Here is a 15919-nt window from a genome sequence, read left to right on the forward strand (position 1 = left end):
CCTTGAGATCCTCTTGGCAGGACTGCTGATAACCGGGCATTGGGTAGACATTGAGTCACTGTAGAAAGAAAGATGGGATGGGATGGGTGGTTAGACAAGACAAGCAACTGCCAAGTGAGATCGGGTATGGGGGTGTGGGGGCTGGGCAGCCTGTGGTTGAGCGACAGGAACGGGAACTCACGGTTTGCAATGCATTGAGTAAAGCTGCCCGTGTGAAATCTCAGAGTGCTTTGCAGTCTGGACCTTAAGAGAATTCCCGGGATCCGCAGAGTGAGAATTACGGATGGCGGCAGGCAGTATGGAAGTAATAACAGAGACAGAGTGCAGTAGGCGCGGGGACAGCAACCTGATGCCTCCTGTGTGTTTGTGTGGTCCCTCTCTCTGCTGTGCAGCCTCCTGCAGACTGCATTCCTCTCACCTCTGCGTGTTATAACCTCCCCCTCAGCACTTTCCCTTCCTTCCCTTCTTTTTGTGACCATCCTTTCTGCAGCTGCCACGGTGATCTAACATTCCCAGCTATGATCTCGGAACCACTGGGTTCCCACCCTTGTCCCAAGATGATCCAGTTCCTTAGCAGTGCGCTCAGTGCTGTCAGGATGCAGCTCTCGCCTGAACTCATCCCCAGTTTTGCATCCCATAAACCAGTTCTGCCACACCAAACCCCGCATCCTTTCTGAACCTCTGTGTGTCTACACTTGTGTATACTGGTCTCTTTGTGTGTTTGGTTTCATTGTTTGTGCCCCTGGTGATCTAGTCCTTCAAGACTCAACCACAGAGGCTTCTCCCACTCTGCAGGATGGTGCAGTCTCCATTTCCCTGCTGCCGTAGGCTTCCACACTGCATTGTACCTGCCTGCAAGCTTCTTCCCCCACTAATTGAGCTCCTCTAGGCCAGAAACTAGCTGATTCAGCCCGGGTCCCTTACCCTGGTGGCTCAAGGAATGTGTTGAGTGGAGATTAGTCAAGTTCCTCTAAAACCCACTGCCATGGCTCAGAGAGAAGACAAAGTGGGGAGGGTTACAGAGGCAGCCCCACATGGGCCCGTGGGTGGAGCTTCTGCCCATGGCCAGCCCTGCTTTCTCCTAAGCGCCCACATGGACAAGGCCAGTATCCCGGACGAGCAGGTGGTCCTCATTGGTGAGCAGCTGCACTCTCCAGAGGGCCTGGCGGTGGACTGGGTCCATAAGCACATCTACTGGACAGACTCAGGCAATAAGACCGTCTCAGTCGCCACAACCGATGGACGCCGCCGCTGTACTCTCTTCAACCGTGATCTCAGCGAGCCCCGAGCCATTGCTGTCGACCCCCTGCGAGGGTGAGAATCCCCACATAAACTTTCCATTCCACCAGCAAAGGCGTGTCTGTTACAAGAGCTGTCAAAGGTTCTAGAAACCCGTGGGCCAGTCAGATACAGGGAAGGAAGTCCAAACGGCCCACATCCTATTTGTCCTCAGCCAAAGTACTGGGCATTAGTCACCAGAGATCACTCTGGACTCTTGGCTCCTTCATTGTATCGCTAAAATGGTGTGTCTTGGAGTGCTACAGGACTAAAGATCCCAGGTAGCTTCAGAGGTAGAGGCCTTTCTTCAGGCTTTTGTCCATAGATATTTGACAGCCGCTTAACCAGTTTTGGGGACAGAGAACCTATTTCATTGTGGAATACAGATCCATTATACAGTGGAGTTTCCCCTTAATCCCAAATCTGTCTCCCTGTATCTTTTCCCAGTGGGTGTTACATAAGTCATGCACTCAGTACAACCAGTAAGATTCGAGGACTCAGGGTCCCTGGGGCTGCTCTGCCCCTGACCATTGTTGCCCAGTATGTGGGTCCCTTTAACAGAGGCTGCTTTGCTCTGGCCACACCTAGGTGGGGGCTCCCTTAGTGGAAATGTTCCTCATGAAAGTGTGAATTAGTAGCAGTGAACTGCTGTGATCTCTAGAAATGAGGGTCTAGGAGCAGGAACCTGAGCTAAGATGGTCATCTACTCTCTTCTAAGTAGATCGGGAGAGATGTGTAAGGGCCCTGCCCACACAGATGCTCTAGGGTTCTGGTTAGAGCTGTCACAGTAAGAGCAGAGCTCATGGGCCATTCAGCTGAGACTAAGTAGATTATTGGCAAGTTGAGCTTCCCGAGGCTCTCATGAGATGAAGGTTAAAGTGCCTGTTCTAAGATTTGATAGTTCGAAGGATGTCAGAGGTTTCCCCATTAAACATAATCCCCAACTATTCAGTGGATCGCTGAGCCTTGGTGGCTTGGGCCATTCCAACTGTCCCACCCAGAGAAAACTAATGTGGGCTCTTCTGCGTTTCAGGTTCATGTACTGGTCTGACTGGGGTTTCCAGGCAAAGATTGAGAAGGCTGGGCTCAATGGTGCAGACCGGCAAACACTGGTTTCAGACAACATCGAGTGGCCCAACGGAATCACCCTGGGTGAGCCCTGCCTGTCTACGAGAGTTGGGAGCTTGCACTAGAACTGATCCTGACAACTGTTAGGAGTCCCATGGGTCTTGTGTGAGAGTCCCCTCATGGTGGCCAGTGTCTTTGTTCCCTTGAGCTAAGTTCAGTCTGAGGCCTGGCAGTGTGGGCAGGGAGGAGTGCCGTGGAGTAGAGATGTAGCTGCAGTAACTGGTGTCTGACCTGACCCCTCCTCCCCAAGACTTGCTGAGCCAGCGTTTGTACTGGGTGGACTCCAAGCTGCACCAGCTATCCAGCATCGACTTCAATGGAGGCAACAGAAAGATGCTGATTTTCTCCACTGACTTCCTGAGTCACCCTTTTGGGGTAGCTGTATTTGAGGTGAGCCCCATAGGGGTAGGCATAACTCAGTCGGGAAGCTTAAACCCAGAAGAGGCTTGTTCAAATAGGATACTTCTAGACTTGTCCAGAGGGAAACAAAAGAACAGGGATGCCAGCTGACAGGTTGATACGCTCCAAGAACAGCATTCAGGGAGGCTCACAGCTCAGTCTGCCTGGCAGTCTTTCCTGTGCTCTCCCCAAGAGTCTCATTCAGAGAATGTCACCTAGGTAAATCTCTCGGCACAGACACTGCCTCTCCACATCCTCGGCACCTACCGCTGTATCTCACATACAGAAGGAGGCAGGGAAATGTGTGTCCTTAGAATCATTTAGAGTAGGGCGCATCCTGAGAGGTGCTATGCAGACCTGTGCCAAATCCCGGGGTCACAGAAGTAAATTAGACACTACCCAAGCCCTCAGGAAGCTCCCAAGAAGGAAAAGAATCAAGAAGCCCTTGCTCTGACCTTAACAGCCTTTCTTTTGGGGAAATAAGGAAGCCAGAACCAAAGTTTCTTACACACAGCTCCTCCCCCAAACTAACCCTGCCATCCAGGGAAGGCAGAGGAAGGGGGTAGTGTTCTGTGGTGGACAATGGCAGTATTTTCTTAGAGCAGCTTCATTCAGTACTGCTTGAACTTGTGTGCAGACACTCCTCTAACTCTATCCCCTGCTTCAACTTAAGTGTGTGTGTGTGTATGTATGTATGTATGTATGTATGTATGTATACTTGAGCATCTCCCTGGCATGTGTAAAGTGTGGGTATATGCATGAGTTTGCATAAATGCACCAGAGTAAACATGTCTGTTTGTGTGTGTGTGTGTGTGTGTGTGTGTGTGTGTGTGTGTGTACTTTTATGTGAACTAAAAGGTATTACTCAGCACGAGTATGTCTTCATGACCTGTGAGGGTGTGTCTGGGTCCGTGGACAAGATGCATGGTTGCCCCTGTAATTGTAAATTTGCCTACAGATGTGTGTCTACTCTTCTACGGATTAACCATGTAGAACACTAACCATGTAGACTTGTGTGTTCCTCCTAGGAGGCCCAACAGCAACTAGCCCTCGGGAACTCACCATTCCTTCTATCTTAGTCCCAGGTGTAGTCATGCAACCTTGGTTTTCTTTTGGCTCCAGGAAGTGAGCCTAGCTCGGCAGCACAGAATCACCAAGTAGTCATCTAAGACAGAAGGAAGCTAGGAGGCTTTGCTTCACCGGCAGAGGCAGAGTCCTCTGAACCCCTGTGGGCAGGGTAGACAGCGCTGACTCCGGTTTGTCCTGTCCCTGACTTGGGGCGAGGCCCTCAGACTGGGATGGAGTTTGGATGCTGGGCTTCCTACCCTTCACATCTGTACTCCGCAGGACAAGGTATTCTGGACGGATCTGGAGAATGAGGCCATTTTCAGCGCGAATCGGCTCAATGGCCTGGAGATCTCCATCCTGGCTGAGAACCTTAATAACCCACATGACATTGTAATCTTCCATGAGCTGAAGCAGCCAAAGGGTAAGTAAGCCTTCCCTGGTCCCCGCCTGCCTGTGCCCTCTCCTGACACCTGACAGGCTATGTCTTCCCATTTGTGTCTTGACCCAGCATCCCCAAGAATACAATAATCCCTCTTGTTGTAGAGTGTGTTGTCATATCTGGTTTCACTCTGCTTCAGCCTCTGTGTGACGCAAGGCTAGGAACAAACACATAGGCGTCCTAGTTTTGCCGATAACAGGTGCTTTTTGTATGTCTCATTCAACAATTGAGGAAACTGAAGTTGGAGAGAAAAAACAATGTTAGCAGGTAGAACAAAAATCTAAACCGGAGGCCACCTGATTGCCAAGTTCCTTCTGTCGCGACACATCAGTGTGCACTTACTTCTAGCACCCATTTTGCAGTACTGCAAACTCCTGTGTCTCCAGGCCTTACAGTTAGCCAGGTGGCTTACTGGGAACGGTCTAATAGTCGTACCACAGGGCTGTGTCATCCGCTGCCATGACCAGCTGTAACCAGTAATGGCTGCCAGGGTAAGGGAGACAGCAAAGAGAGGGGCAAGACGATGAGGTCTGCACCTGATTCTAGTTCTAGAGACTTAAAGCAGAAAGAGACGGCAGGTGCCCAGAGGAGGAGCAAACGAGACAGACACAGTCGGGGAGAGGTAGACTTAAAATTCCTAGAGTTGTAACGTGTCCGTGTGTTCTCTGAGGGTAGGCTTCTCTGTCACCTGGAACCGTAACCCACCTCTCAGAACTGTAAGAATGAATGAGGGTAACGATAAAGTCCCAGCTACTATGCTGGTGGGGAAAGATTTCTGTGCAAGTCCAGTTGGTGGGAACTCACTATTGGTAGACAAGAGGACCTGGCATGGCCTGTCAATCTCCCAACATGCTCTCTGTCTGCTCCTCCCCCTGCCATTAGCTGCAGATGCCTGTGAGCTGAGTGCCCAGCCCAATGGCGGCTGTGAATACCTGTGCCTTCCTGCTCCTCAGATCTCCAGCCACTCTCCCAAGTACACCTGTGCCTGTCCTGACACAATGTGGCTGGGCCCAGACATGAAGAGATGCTACCGAGGTTAGTGACAAACATTGCCCTGGACTCGTAGGGACTCAGTATGCTCCAGCTTTTCCTCCAACTTCCCCGGTTGCCTCTCACATCTGCACCTTCGTCTTATCTAAACGTCCTTGACAGAGTGAGTTCATGGCACCCTCCAAGACTTTCCCATCTCCAAGAAAAGTGCAATGCGCATAAAATGCTTTAAATTCGACTTTCAGGAAGTTTCTAGAATCCCTTGAAAACCAAGTTAATGGGGCCTGGAGTAGGCTCCGTGGCTGAGAGCACTTGCTGCTCTTGCAGAGGACTCTGGCTCAGTTCCTAGCACCTATATGATGGCTTTCAACCATTCCTAACTCCAACTCCAGAAGTTCCAACCCTGATTCCTTCTACTGACTTCTGAGGATACCAGGCGAGCTCGTGGTGCCCAGGCAAAGCACCCGTAGATACAAAATAAAAACAGATCAAAAAGTAAAAATTAAAATGAAGAAAACTTCGAGTAAAGAGCCCTTGGTCCTTGCTGACCATTTGTAGCAGATGCCTGTTCTTAGCTAGACCTGGCACACTGCGTAGATGCCCTTGAGTGCAGTTGTGACTAATGGTGGACTAGCACTTCATCCTCACAACTGGGCTTTGTTTCCCAGTCCCCATGTGTAGCCAAACCTTGGGTTTGAGCATCAGGCCTGTTACATCATTTACAATGTCCAGATTCAACTGTTTAACGTGAAGAATTTAAACCTGACGATGTAACTACAGACGAGGATGAAATGCTTCTCAATTTGTATTTCTGCTCCCTCTGGTCTTTTACAGAGGCCTCCTCCACACTTGTCTCCACAGCTCTGTCCCACGGACCCGTCTTTATCAGATCAAAGTGAAGTGCTAGGACTCAGCTTCAGAGAAGATCACGGCCCATTCGGGGATGGGGGAAAGTTTCACAATAGTGGCATCTGAGCTAAGCCCAGAGGCTGAGCCCCTACTGGAACTCAGCAACCATAACTGGGCACCAAAGCAACAAACTGCTGTCTTTCCCCTCTAGCACCTCCGTCTACCTCAACTACAACCTTAGCCTCTGCTATGACAAGGACAGTACCTGCTACTACGGGAGCCCCTGGGACAACCATCCACGACTCTACCTACCAGAACCACAGCACAGAGATGCCAAGCCAGACAGCTGCCGTCCCTCACTCAGTGAACATCCCTAAGGCTCACAGCACCAGCCCGTCCACCCTGAGCCCTGCAACCAGCAACCACTCCCAGCACTGTAAGGAAGTCAGCTCTGCATTTCGTATAACTTGGGGGAAGCCAAGATGAGGGTCGGGAGTGGCTAGGAAGGAAGATCTTGTAATGTCCACCTCTTAGGAGGAAGCAAGGGAGAGAAGGTCCTGTCCTGGGATTGAGGAAGCTTGGGTGTCCATAAGTTTAAAAGGACCTGGAGGCAAACCATTCGTTCATCTCTAAACGTCAGTCTCCCCCTAAAAGGAACCAATAATAAGCTACACTCGACTTGCTTCTCAAGATGGTCAGGAGAGGCAAAGGCTCCTGGCAGTGGTGGTCAGCAAACAGGAGACAGGACAGGCAGATCTCTAAGTTTTAGGCCAGCCTGATCTACATAGAGAGTTCCAGGCCTGCCAAGGCAATATGGTAAGACCCTGCCTCAAAGAGGGAACTAGGCAAAAGAGGCATTGTGAATGGAAGTGCCCAGCTGCCTGGATATGTGTCAGTGTTCCATGTGTTCCTGAGGTGGGTGTTGTCGAGTTTGGAAAGCTCTATCCGAGCTCCCGGCAGCCTTGGTAAGCTGCCCAGGCAGTAATGTCTGTAAAGTATGATCTGCTTGTGCCTGTTTCCAAATCTTGGATAGAATAACTAAGCTTAGTACTTCTTTAATCCTTGGGAGCAGTAATTGTCCTGTTGGAACAGCTGTATCTCATTAACCAGAAAATACCTTTATAATTGCCGGGGGGCTTCATTTTAAATGATAAACCATCTCTCATTTTTTCCCCATACATGGCTGGCCCAGAAACCAAGCAACCTGGTGACATTGTTCAGATCAGGGCTGTTTAGCCAGCAGAGGCTAGGTTCTAAGAATAGACGTTTGAGGCAGCCTGGTGTTTGCAGAGGTGGAATTCCATTTCCTCTCATGGGGGCAGAGGTCTGAGTGTTCTCTCAGGTCTTGGGACGTTTCCTAGCACATCAGAGCAAGGGGACAGCAGTGCTTCCAATTAGCTTGTTTTCTTCCTTCTTTGTATGCGTGCATGCCTGTGCGTGTGTGCGTGCGGGCGTGTGTGTGTGTATATGTGTGTGTGTGTGTGTTTGTGTGTGTGTGTACATGTTCATCTTTGTGCACGTGTGTGTACTGAAGGTGTATAATATGTATGTGTGCTTGTTGAAGCTGGAGATCAACCTTGGGAGTGTTCTCAATAGTTCTGCAATATAATTCTTGAGACAGTCTCTCACAGAACCTGGAGCTCACTGGTTCAGCTAAAGTGGCTGGCCAGCAAGCTTCAGGTCTCCTCCTGTCTCCTTCCTCAGCCAGGGCTATGGGCACATGCTGCCATGCTTGGCTTTACATGAATTGGGAGCAGAACTCAGATCCCCATCCCTAAATGGCAAGCACTTAACAAGTGAGCCATCTCTCCAGCGCCCTCCAATTAGCTAACTTGGTGAACAGGGCAGCTCCCTGATTAGCCAGAGTTTCTTGAAGTAACATGGAGAAATAGATTGGGGGGCATTGCCAGTGGCTAGCCATTCCTCTCACACCTCAGAGGGCTCTCATGGGATCCCAGGGCATAGAGCTGTACAGGTGTCTCGGGTGTCTTAGAGCTAGGGAAGGATATTTATTTAAAACAATACATTTATAATTACTCTTCATTTAAGAATGGGCTTTTATGTGCCTTTAACAGCAACAAGGATCCTTTAGAGATGGGGTCTCGCTATGTAGCCCAGGCTAGTCTTAACTTGAGGTCTTCTATCCTTACCATCCCGAGTGGGGTGTGATATGCATTCACCATCATGCCTGGCTAACAAACCTTTTTAAATTTAACCCTCATCATAACTACTACCACCTCACTACCATCTTGAATTAGGCAATGCCAGCCAGATATTGTGCTAAGTATCTGATATGATCCCATTTAATCCTTAAATGGACCCCTAAGAGGTAGAAAATATTTTAAGATAAATATAATATACATATAATATACATTATACGTTTAATATTACATTAACTTCCACAGGGTCACACGGGTAATGTGTAATAGAGATAGAATTTGAACCGAGGAAGCCTGACCCAGAAGCCTATGCTCCCAATTACACTCTACTACATTCCAGTATATCAGGTTTTAATCTCTTAGGAAAACAAGCTGGTAGTGCATAGAACAGGCAGACCACCAAAACAGTGGAGACAGTGCATTGGATTTTAGTGGAAAAAGACAGCCAGCCCCATCGGCAGCAAGGAGACCTAAGCTCTCACCTGCCGCGTAGCCCCCAGCTTCCTATTGGACTTGGGTCATGAGTCCTGTGTTCAAATCCCAAGTCTGCATTTATCAAAGTTTAGTTTCCCGGATGTGAAATAACCTCAGTCCTATTTGCCCCTGGAGTTTTGGGGATGTTTAGTGAGACTGAATTATTACACAGTAACTGGGAGCATCACCTTAGAGCAAGGACAAGAAGAGGTTGGGCGGGTGGTCCTTACAGCTCGAGGGCAGGCCGCGCTTGGATTCGCAGTGATGGGGCATCATTCTGTACATGGTGTTTTACAGATGGGAATGAAGGCAGCCAGATGGGTTCAACAGTCACCGCTGCTGTCATTGGGATCATCGTGCCCATAGGTGAGTGCCCGAGGTTTGGGAAAGGCACTAGAGGGACAAAGAACTGTACATGCTACCTGGTTCAGTGTGGGTTCTTGCCCGGCACACATTGTTCTTCAACTTCTGCCCCTGTGTGAACACCCAGGCACATCTACAAGCCCCAGCCACCTCCACAACCCACACTTGCACCATGTGAAGACAAATGACTGCTCCTTGGGGACCCAGCTAGTGTCTCTTGCTCACCACTCTCTCACGTGCCACATTATAGGAGATTATGTATTTGTTAATGGATGAGCTGGGCTGCTTGTCATTTACTGAGTAAATCATCCTGTCTTGTTACTTCCTCTTTGGTTTTCAATAAACATTTATTGAGCAGCTACCACGTGCCAAACTCTAATAAGGAAAGGGAAGGAAGTTAAAGGATAAGTAAGGCAGGGTCCTATCCTATAGATGTCTAGTCTTGGTCTGACAAGATAACTCAGTGACCAAAGCCCTTCCACCAAGACTGACTGCTTGAGTTCTGTCCCTGCAGCACATGGTAGATGCAGGGTTGGTTCCTGCAGTGTGTCCTCTGGGTTCCACACACTCCTCCTTGTAGCAGGCATGCCCCACCCCGCAAAATAAATAAGTAAATGTAATTTTAAAAAAACCCCAGCAGGACAAAGGATACATATAATATGGGTAAGTTGATTATGGCATGACAAATCCTAAGAGTAAGCTGCTACGTTACTGCCGAGGAGTCGCTTTGGTCTAAAAGGGAAGAGAACAGGCGAGGTTTCCCAATGGAAATAATCCTTGAGCTTGAGTTGGCCAAGTCAAGAAGAATCAAGAACAACCCAAGCAGTGCAGACAGCATGTGCAAAGACAGGAGTGGGAGAGACGTGGAGAGAGTTAGGGAGGTTGAACTAGCAGTTCAGTATGGCAGCAATCCTGGATAAGATTCAGAACCCGGGGCTGACTCATTCCCTCCCACTGTGACATTCACTTGTGTCCTGTAACACGTCCATTTTCTCATGCCTGACTCACGTCTTAGCAGTATTTTTTATTGGATTCCCATTTTTAACTCCTGGGCTAGTCGGTATTACTATTGCTGTGATGAACACCATAACCAAAGCAACTTTGGGAAGACAGGACTCATTTGGCTTAGACTTCCCCATCACTGTTCATCATGGAAGGAAGTCAGGACAGGAGCACAAACAGGGCAGGAAGCTGGAGGCAGGAGCTGATGCAGAAGCCATGGAGGAGTGCTGCTTACTGGCTTGCTCCTCGTGGCTTGCTTAGCCTGCTTTCTTAACAAACTCAGGACCACCAGTCCATGGTTGGAACCACCCACGATGGGCTGTGGGCCCTTCCCCCATCAATCATTGGTTAAGAAAATGCCCTATAGGCTTGTCTATAGCGCGATCTTATGGAGGCATTTTCCTAATTGAGGCTCCTCTCAGATGGCTCTAGCCTGTGTCAAGTCGACGTAAGACTAGCCAGCACATCTCCCTTAGGGACTTTGTTCTTTTAGAAGTCACACACAGTAGTGCTAACGCATAATTTATGTGATGCCTGTAGTACAGGCATGGCAGACACATTGGTGTGATAACAGCATCTTGTATTCCTGGGGAGGAAACAGAAAAGTTGTCCCAGAGTGGAGGTGAAGGGTTCTAGAGAAGGTAGCATTTGAATTGGTCTTGAAAGGGCTCACCACAGAAGATGGTCGAGAGACAACTAGTCTAGTCATGAGTGATTCTGTTCCTGCCATCCGTGTGTCCTCTCGGGTTGCTGTGACCCTCACTGAAAGAATCAGTACTTAAATTGAATTAAAGCATTAAATCTAAATGTCTTCTGATCTGAAGGGGAGAAGATGAGTATTATTCACACAAGAAGTAGAGTTAGGCTTTCAAAGACTCCTGGACAGTTATTTACATTTTATTTTCTACGAATTGCCTGCTTGCAGTCTCTTTTTTTTTTTCTTGTGGTTATCTCATTTGTAGAAATCCATAATAAATATAAAAACCTTAATAATACATAAAATAAATACTTTCTCCCAGTCTGCCACTTGATTTTAAATTTGCAATGGTATCTTTTATCATTCATAAATTTATACTAAAGTCTTAGATCTGTTCATCTTTTCTTCTGTTAGTTCTGTGTTTACTGTCTTGCTTAGAAAGGCCCGCTTCATTCTGATTTATTAAAATGTCTCCTAATATTTTCTTCTCCTAACTTAAACTTTCTTCAGTGCTTCATATTATTATTTTAGAGGACGGCCTGAGCCAGAGATTTAACTGTTTAATTTTGTAATTGTACCCGTTCTGATCTGTGAATATAATTCTTTATATATGTGTATAGATTTTCCAAGGCCATATTTAGGGAACCATCATGTCTCTCGGACTTGAGTAATCATCTGTACTGTAGCCGATACATGTCAGCCTATGCAGTCCCCTCACCTAGTACCTGTCTGTTCCCAGGCACTAGCAGTATTTTATGAAATGTTCTTCTTGTAAACATTTTCTTAAATGTTGTTAATGGCTTCTCTTCTAGATGAACTTGAGGGTAATTGTGCCATTTTGTAAAATTTATGATAGGATTCTCATTGAACTTGCTTTGGATATACACACTCATGTGAGAGGAATTTACATTTTTACAGGATCAAACTTTCCCACTTAAGACATGGCATCTTTATTTCCGGCTTCACTTATGTCCTTTAGCAGACCTTGATAGATCATGTGGCATTTGCCTACTTCTTATTAGGTTAGTCTAGTCATTTTGTAACTTTTACTAGGCCATCATGAATGTGCCTGTTCCGTGACATTTTCCAATTGGTTATCTATTTGGGGGAATTATGTTTGTTTGGATGGTGTTTTTTTGGGCAAGGTTGCAGAAATTCTATAAGTCAGACTGGCCTGCACTAATCAGTGCAGGCTGTCCTTAACCTTTTGATAATTTTCCCGTCTCTGTCTCCTGAGCTCTACAATTACGGGCACGAGCCCCACATCTGGCATTCTGATGTGTTACTGCCTACTAAAAGGAAGGCTATTGATTTTTTATATTGATTCTTGAGTAAGTAGATTACTTCTAATATTCTTTTACCTGCTCCTGTAATGTTCTTTTTCTTGTTGCCATCTTTAATTATGGTACTCTCACTCAAACAGAAACCCCTCTACAGCACCCTAAATCATCTCCACCAATGTGCACAGAACCACTATGCGCTCTGGTGGGCACGGTCTGGGAAACTCGGTTCCTGCAGACCCTGGGTTACCTCTGCGATTCTCCATGCCCAGCTGAGTTCTTGTCCATTCCCATCCTCCTAATCTAACTCTTTGTTTGCACTTGCACCAGTTCTAAAAGATCTGTCCATCAGGTTGGAATCAAGCATAGATTCCTTCCTAGGCCTTGGCCCTGGACCTGTAAGACACCCCTTCCTCTGTTCTGACAAAGGGACAGAGAGTGTGCTAGGTCTTGACTTTCCCATCTGTCCAACAAGAACCAAACTGCTTAGTATTTTTAACCAGCTCTGAAGTCTTTGACTGTGTTGCCCTTCTGTATCCTCTTCTAGAGACTCTCCTTGTCTGATGGAGCCTTAGAGTTGGAAAGACATGCAATTTGGAGGGAGGGTGACCTTCTGAAGAGTTCCAGATTAGCAGCAGTATTAGGGTACAGATTTGGGAAAACACTTCTCAGTTATTTAGCAAGTGTCACTGAGCACATACTAGGTATGAGCACAAAGAAAGAAAGAAACACACCCAGGACTGGAGAGATGGCTCAGTGGTTAGGGACTCTGGCTGTTCTTCTAAAAGACCAGAGTTTACTTCTCATCATCCATGTCAAGTGGCTCACAACCAACTGTCTCACCAGTTCCAAGATAGCAGATGCCTTTTCCTGGTCCCCACCCATACCTGTGTATGCTTGTACATATGTATACACTCACAGACACACATACCATACACATAAATAAAAATGATAAAAATCACGTTTTTCTAAGTTAGCACAGCCCTCAAAAGCTCAGTTCGGTTGAGAGAACAGATATTTGAAAGTAAGTGTGGCCTGGGAACACACCTAAGGGAGCAGCGGGGTCTTCCCAGAGCGGTTGAGAAAGATGTTACAACAGATGAAGGATTAATGAAGGAACGAAATGGTGAGAGGACTCAAGCAGGAGAAAATGAGTGCTCAGACGGAGCTGGGAAGCCGAGGGGTAATGAGGTTGGGGGGGTGGCAGATGGGTGCTGATGCTGGGCCAGAGCTCCTGGTTGCTCAGTGTGTTGTGGCCTTTCCCCCCAGTGGTAATAGCCCTGCTGTGTATGAGTGGGTACCTCATCTGGAGAAACTGGAAGCGGAAGAATACCAAGAGCATGAATTTCGACAACCCAGTGTACAGGAAGACAACAGAAGAGGAAGAGGAAGATGAACTTCACATAGGGAGGACGGCTCAGATTGGCCATGTCTACCCCGCAGTAAGTACTCCTCGCTAGGAGAGCTCCTTCCCTTCCTCCTTTCCATTCACCACCCCCCTCCCTCCTTCCCTCCCTCCCTTCCTTCCTTCCTTCCTTCCTTCCTTCCTTCCTTCCTTCCTTCCTTCCTCCCTTCCACCTTATCAAGAACCTCCCACATATCAGGCACAGTTTTGGCTCTGGGAGAGCACAGCCATACTGAAGCAGGCGATGGGGGGAGCAGAGTATCAGGATATCTTTTACCTGCAGGGTCTTCCTGGCAGTTAAGAAGCCAATGACTTTCTGCAGAAGGGTAACTGGCTGAATTCTGACACGCTCTGAATGCCAGTCAAATGCCAGACACCACACGAGACATCAAGTATTCAGAGTTAATAAAAGAGCACATTGCTGGAGTATTAGAGATGCTTGGTGTCATGGGGTGGAGGCTGAAGAACCTGTCTTTCTAGGAAGCCTTCCTAGGCTTGCTTCTTCTCCCACAGTTCCCTGGGCCTCTCCATCCACAATCCTCTTACCTTTTGCTTAGCAGTTAAGCCACTAGACTGTGAGGTCCCTGAGGGCAGATCCGATGTGGTTAGTCTGTTTCCCTGGGCTTGGCATAGCACAACTGGCTTTAACGAGTGCTGAATGGATGGATGGTGTAGGAGCACAGCAAGGGGGCTGCTGGTTCATCTGGGGATCCAGTGCATAGAATGACTCCCAGTAACACATGAGCTGTGTCTTTAAAAAAAAAATAGTAATTTTCAGGTAGGGAAGGATAGAAATGGCATTCCAAAGAGAATCGTGTGGAAAGGTTTAGAGGCATGGAAGAGTATGGCCCGTTGGGGAGTGAGGATTAGGAAGTGGTTAGAGCAGGTGTCATTGATGCACAGCAGAGTCAGGGGGCTGAGTATGACCTCAGAGGTCATCCAGTCCATCCCCCTGTCAGGCAATCAGCAGCTATGATCGCCCACTGTGGGCAGAGCCCTGTCTTGGGGAGACCAGAGACCTGGAAGACCCAGCCCCTGCCCACAAGGAGCTTTTTGTCTTGCCGGGAGAACCAAGGTCACAGCTGCACCAACTCCCGAAGAACCCTCTTTCCGAGCTGCCTGTCGTCAAGTGCAAGGTAGGGCAGTGCCACTCTGAGCCGGAGGGGCTGGTGAGTGAGGGCCTTAAACCTAGGCAGCTACAGCCAATCCTAGCGGACTTTCTGATTTTAGAAAGCGACACTGTAAGCTTGATATCGGGACAGAGGAAGAAAGGGCTTGTTCTAGACAGAAGAAACAGCATGAAAAATAATGTCACTCAAGGTGTGGCAGACAAACTGCTGTTGAAGCAAACTAAAGGAGAGATGTGTGAAACAGTCGGATGGCGTTGTGAGGGTTAGCAGATGCTCTCGAGGCTCCGTAAGTCTATAACTGTGGCCAGTGCTGCCAAACAGATTTTTAGAGCTCCGAGAAGGCATGGTACAGGAAGCCTAGAGCTTGGAGAGAGAAAATGACTCTGTCCCATTGTTCCATGGCCCTGCCATCATGTCTACTAGTGAGATGAAAGTAAAAACCCCAGTCTCTGCTTCCTGAGGTTATAGAGTGTAAGGGCAGTCTGTAAATTACAAGTCAGTCTACACTAAAGAATCGTCATTTCCAGAGAAGGAGATAATGCAGTGAAGTTACTCTGATTAATAAGGTGGGATCTCTGAGTTCGAGGCCGGCTGCACTACAGAGGGAGTTGCAGGACAGCCAGGGCACACAGAGAAACCCTGTCCTGTGTGATAAGCTCCTGCTAGTCACATGCTAGAGACATGGAGGAAGCAGAGGGGTACTTGGCAAGCACCGACGGTGTCAGACACTGCTTTTCTTGTGTGGGGTGGTAGTATCAGTTTCATTTACAGTTGAGAAAACTGAGACCCACAGGATTTTAACAACTTCCCCAGGATCATAGCCAGAAAGTGGCAGAACCAAGATTAACTCCAGGTAGTGCGCAGAGGCCCGAGTTCCTTCCACTCTGTCATGGGGTGCATGTCCTCCAAGCTCTGGAAATCAGAATTCTCACCCTCCTGTCTGTTTCTGTCCTCTTCTCCTCTAGTTTTGCCATCACTACTGGGGCCTGTCTTTGGCCTAGATGGGTGTGGCAAGAATAAGGGTGGCTTGACAATATCACTGAGAGTAAAGCATGCATGGAGAAATTAAAGATAACTCAAAATTACCTTGAAAGGCAAGCAATGGGTTTCTTTTTTTTTTTTCTTTCTTTCCTTTTGGTCACATGTAGCATGTCCAGAGTTGGAAAATGCTTATTCTATGCTGGTTAGGTTAGACTAGACTACTTTGGACATCATACTTGCTAGATAGCATGTAAGAACTCCAGACTCAGTTTTCCAT

General features: G+C 47.8%; 1 protein-coding gene across 28 annotated transcripts in view; it reads left to right on the forward strand.

Annotated features, from left to right (window-relative positions):
• The window catches only part of Lrp8 (LDL receptor related protein 8), a 71937-nt gene that overhangs the window by 50559 nt on the left and 5459 nt on the right, over positions 1 to 15919 (forward strand). For 16 of the 28 annotated variants that reach the window (XM_087549832.1, XM_087549834.1, XM_087549837.1 and 13 more), the window contains 9 exon segments: positions 1087 to 1314; positions 2312 to 2430; positions 2657 to 2796; positions 4153 to 4294; positions 5195 to 5347; positions 6363 to 6587; positions 9082 to 9150; positions 13396 to 13568; positions 14491 to 14667. In XM_087549832.1, the coding sequence (XP_087405958.1) occupies positions 1087 to 1314; positions 2312 to 2430; positions 2657 to 2796; positions 4153 to 4294; positions 5195 to 5347; positions 6363 to 6587; positions 9082 to 9150; positions 13396 to 13568; positions 14491 to 14667 (1426 nt within the window). 28 annotated transcript variants of the gene reach the window in all.

Source organism: Rattus norvegicus, chromosome 5, assembly GCF_021556685.1.
Source record: "Rattus norvegicus strain SHRSP/BbbUtx chromosome 5, alternate assembly SHRSP_T2T, whole genome shotgun sequence".
In the NCBI taxonomy this organism is placed as follows: domain Eukaryota; kingdom Metazoa; phylum Chordata; class Mammalia; order Rodentia; family Muridae; genus Rattus; species Rattus norvegicus.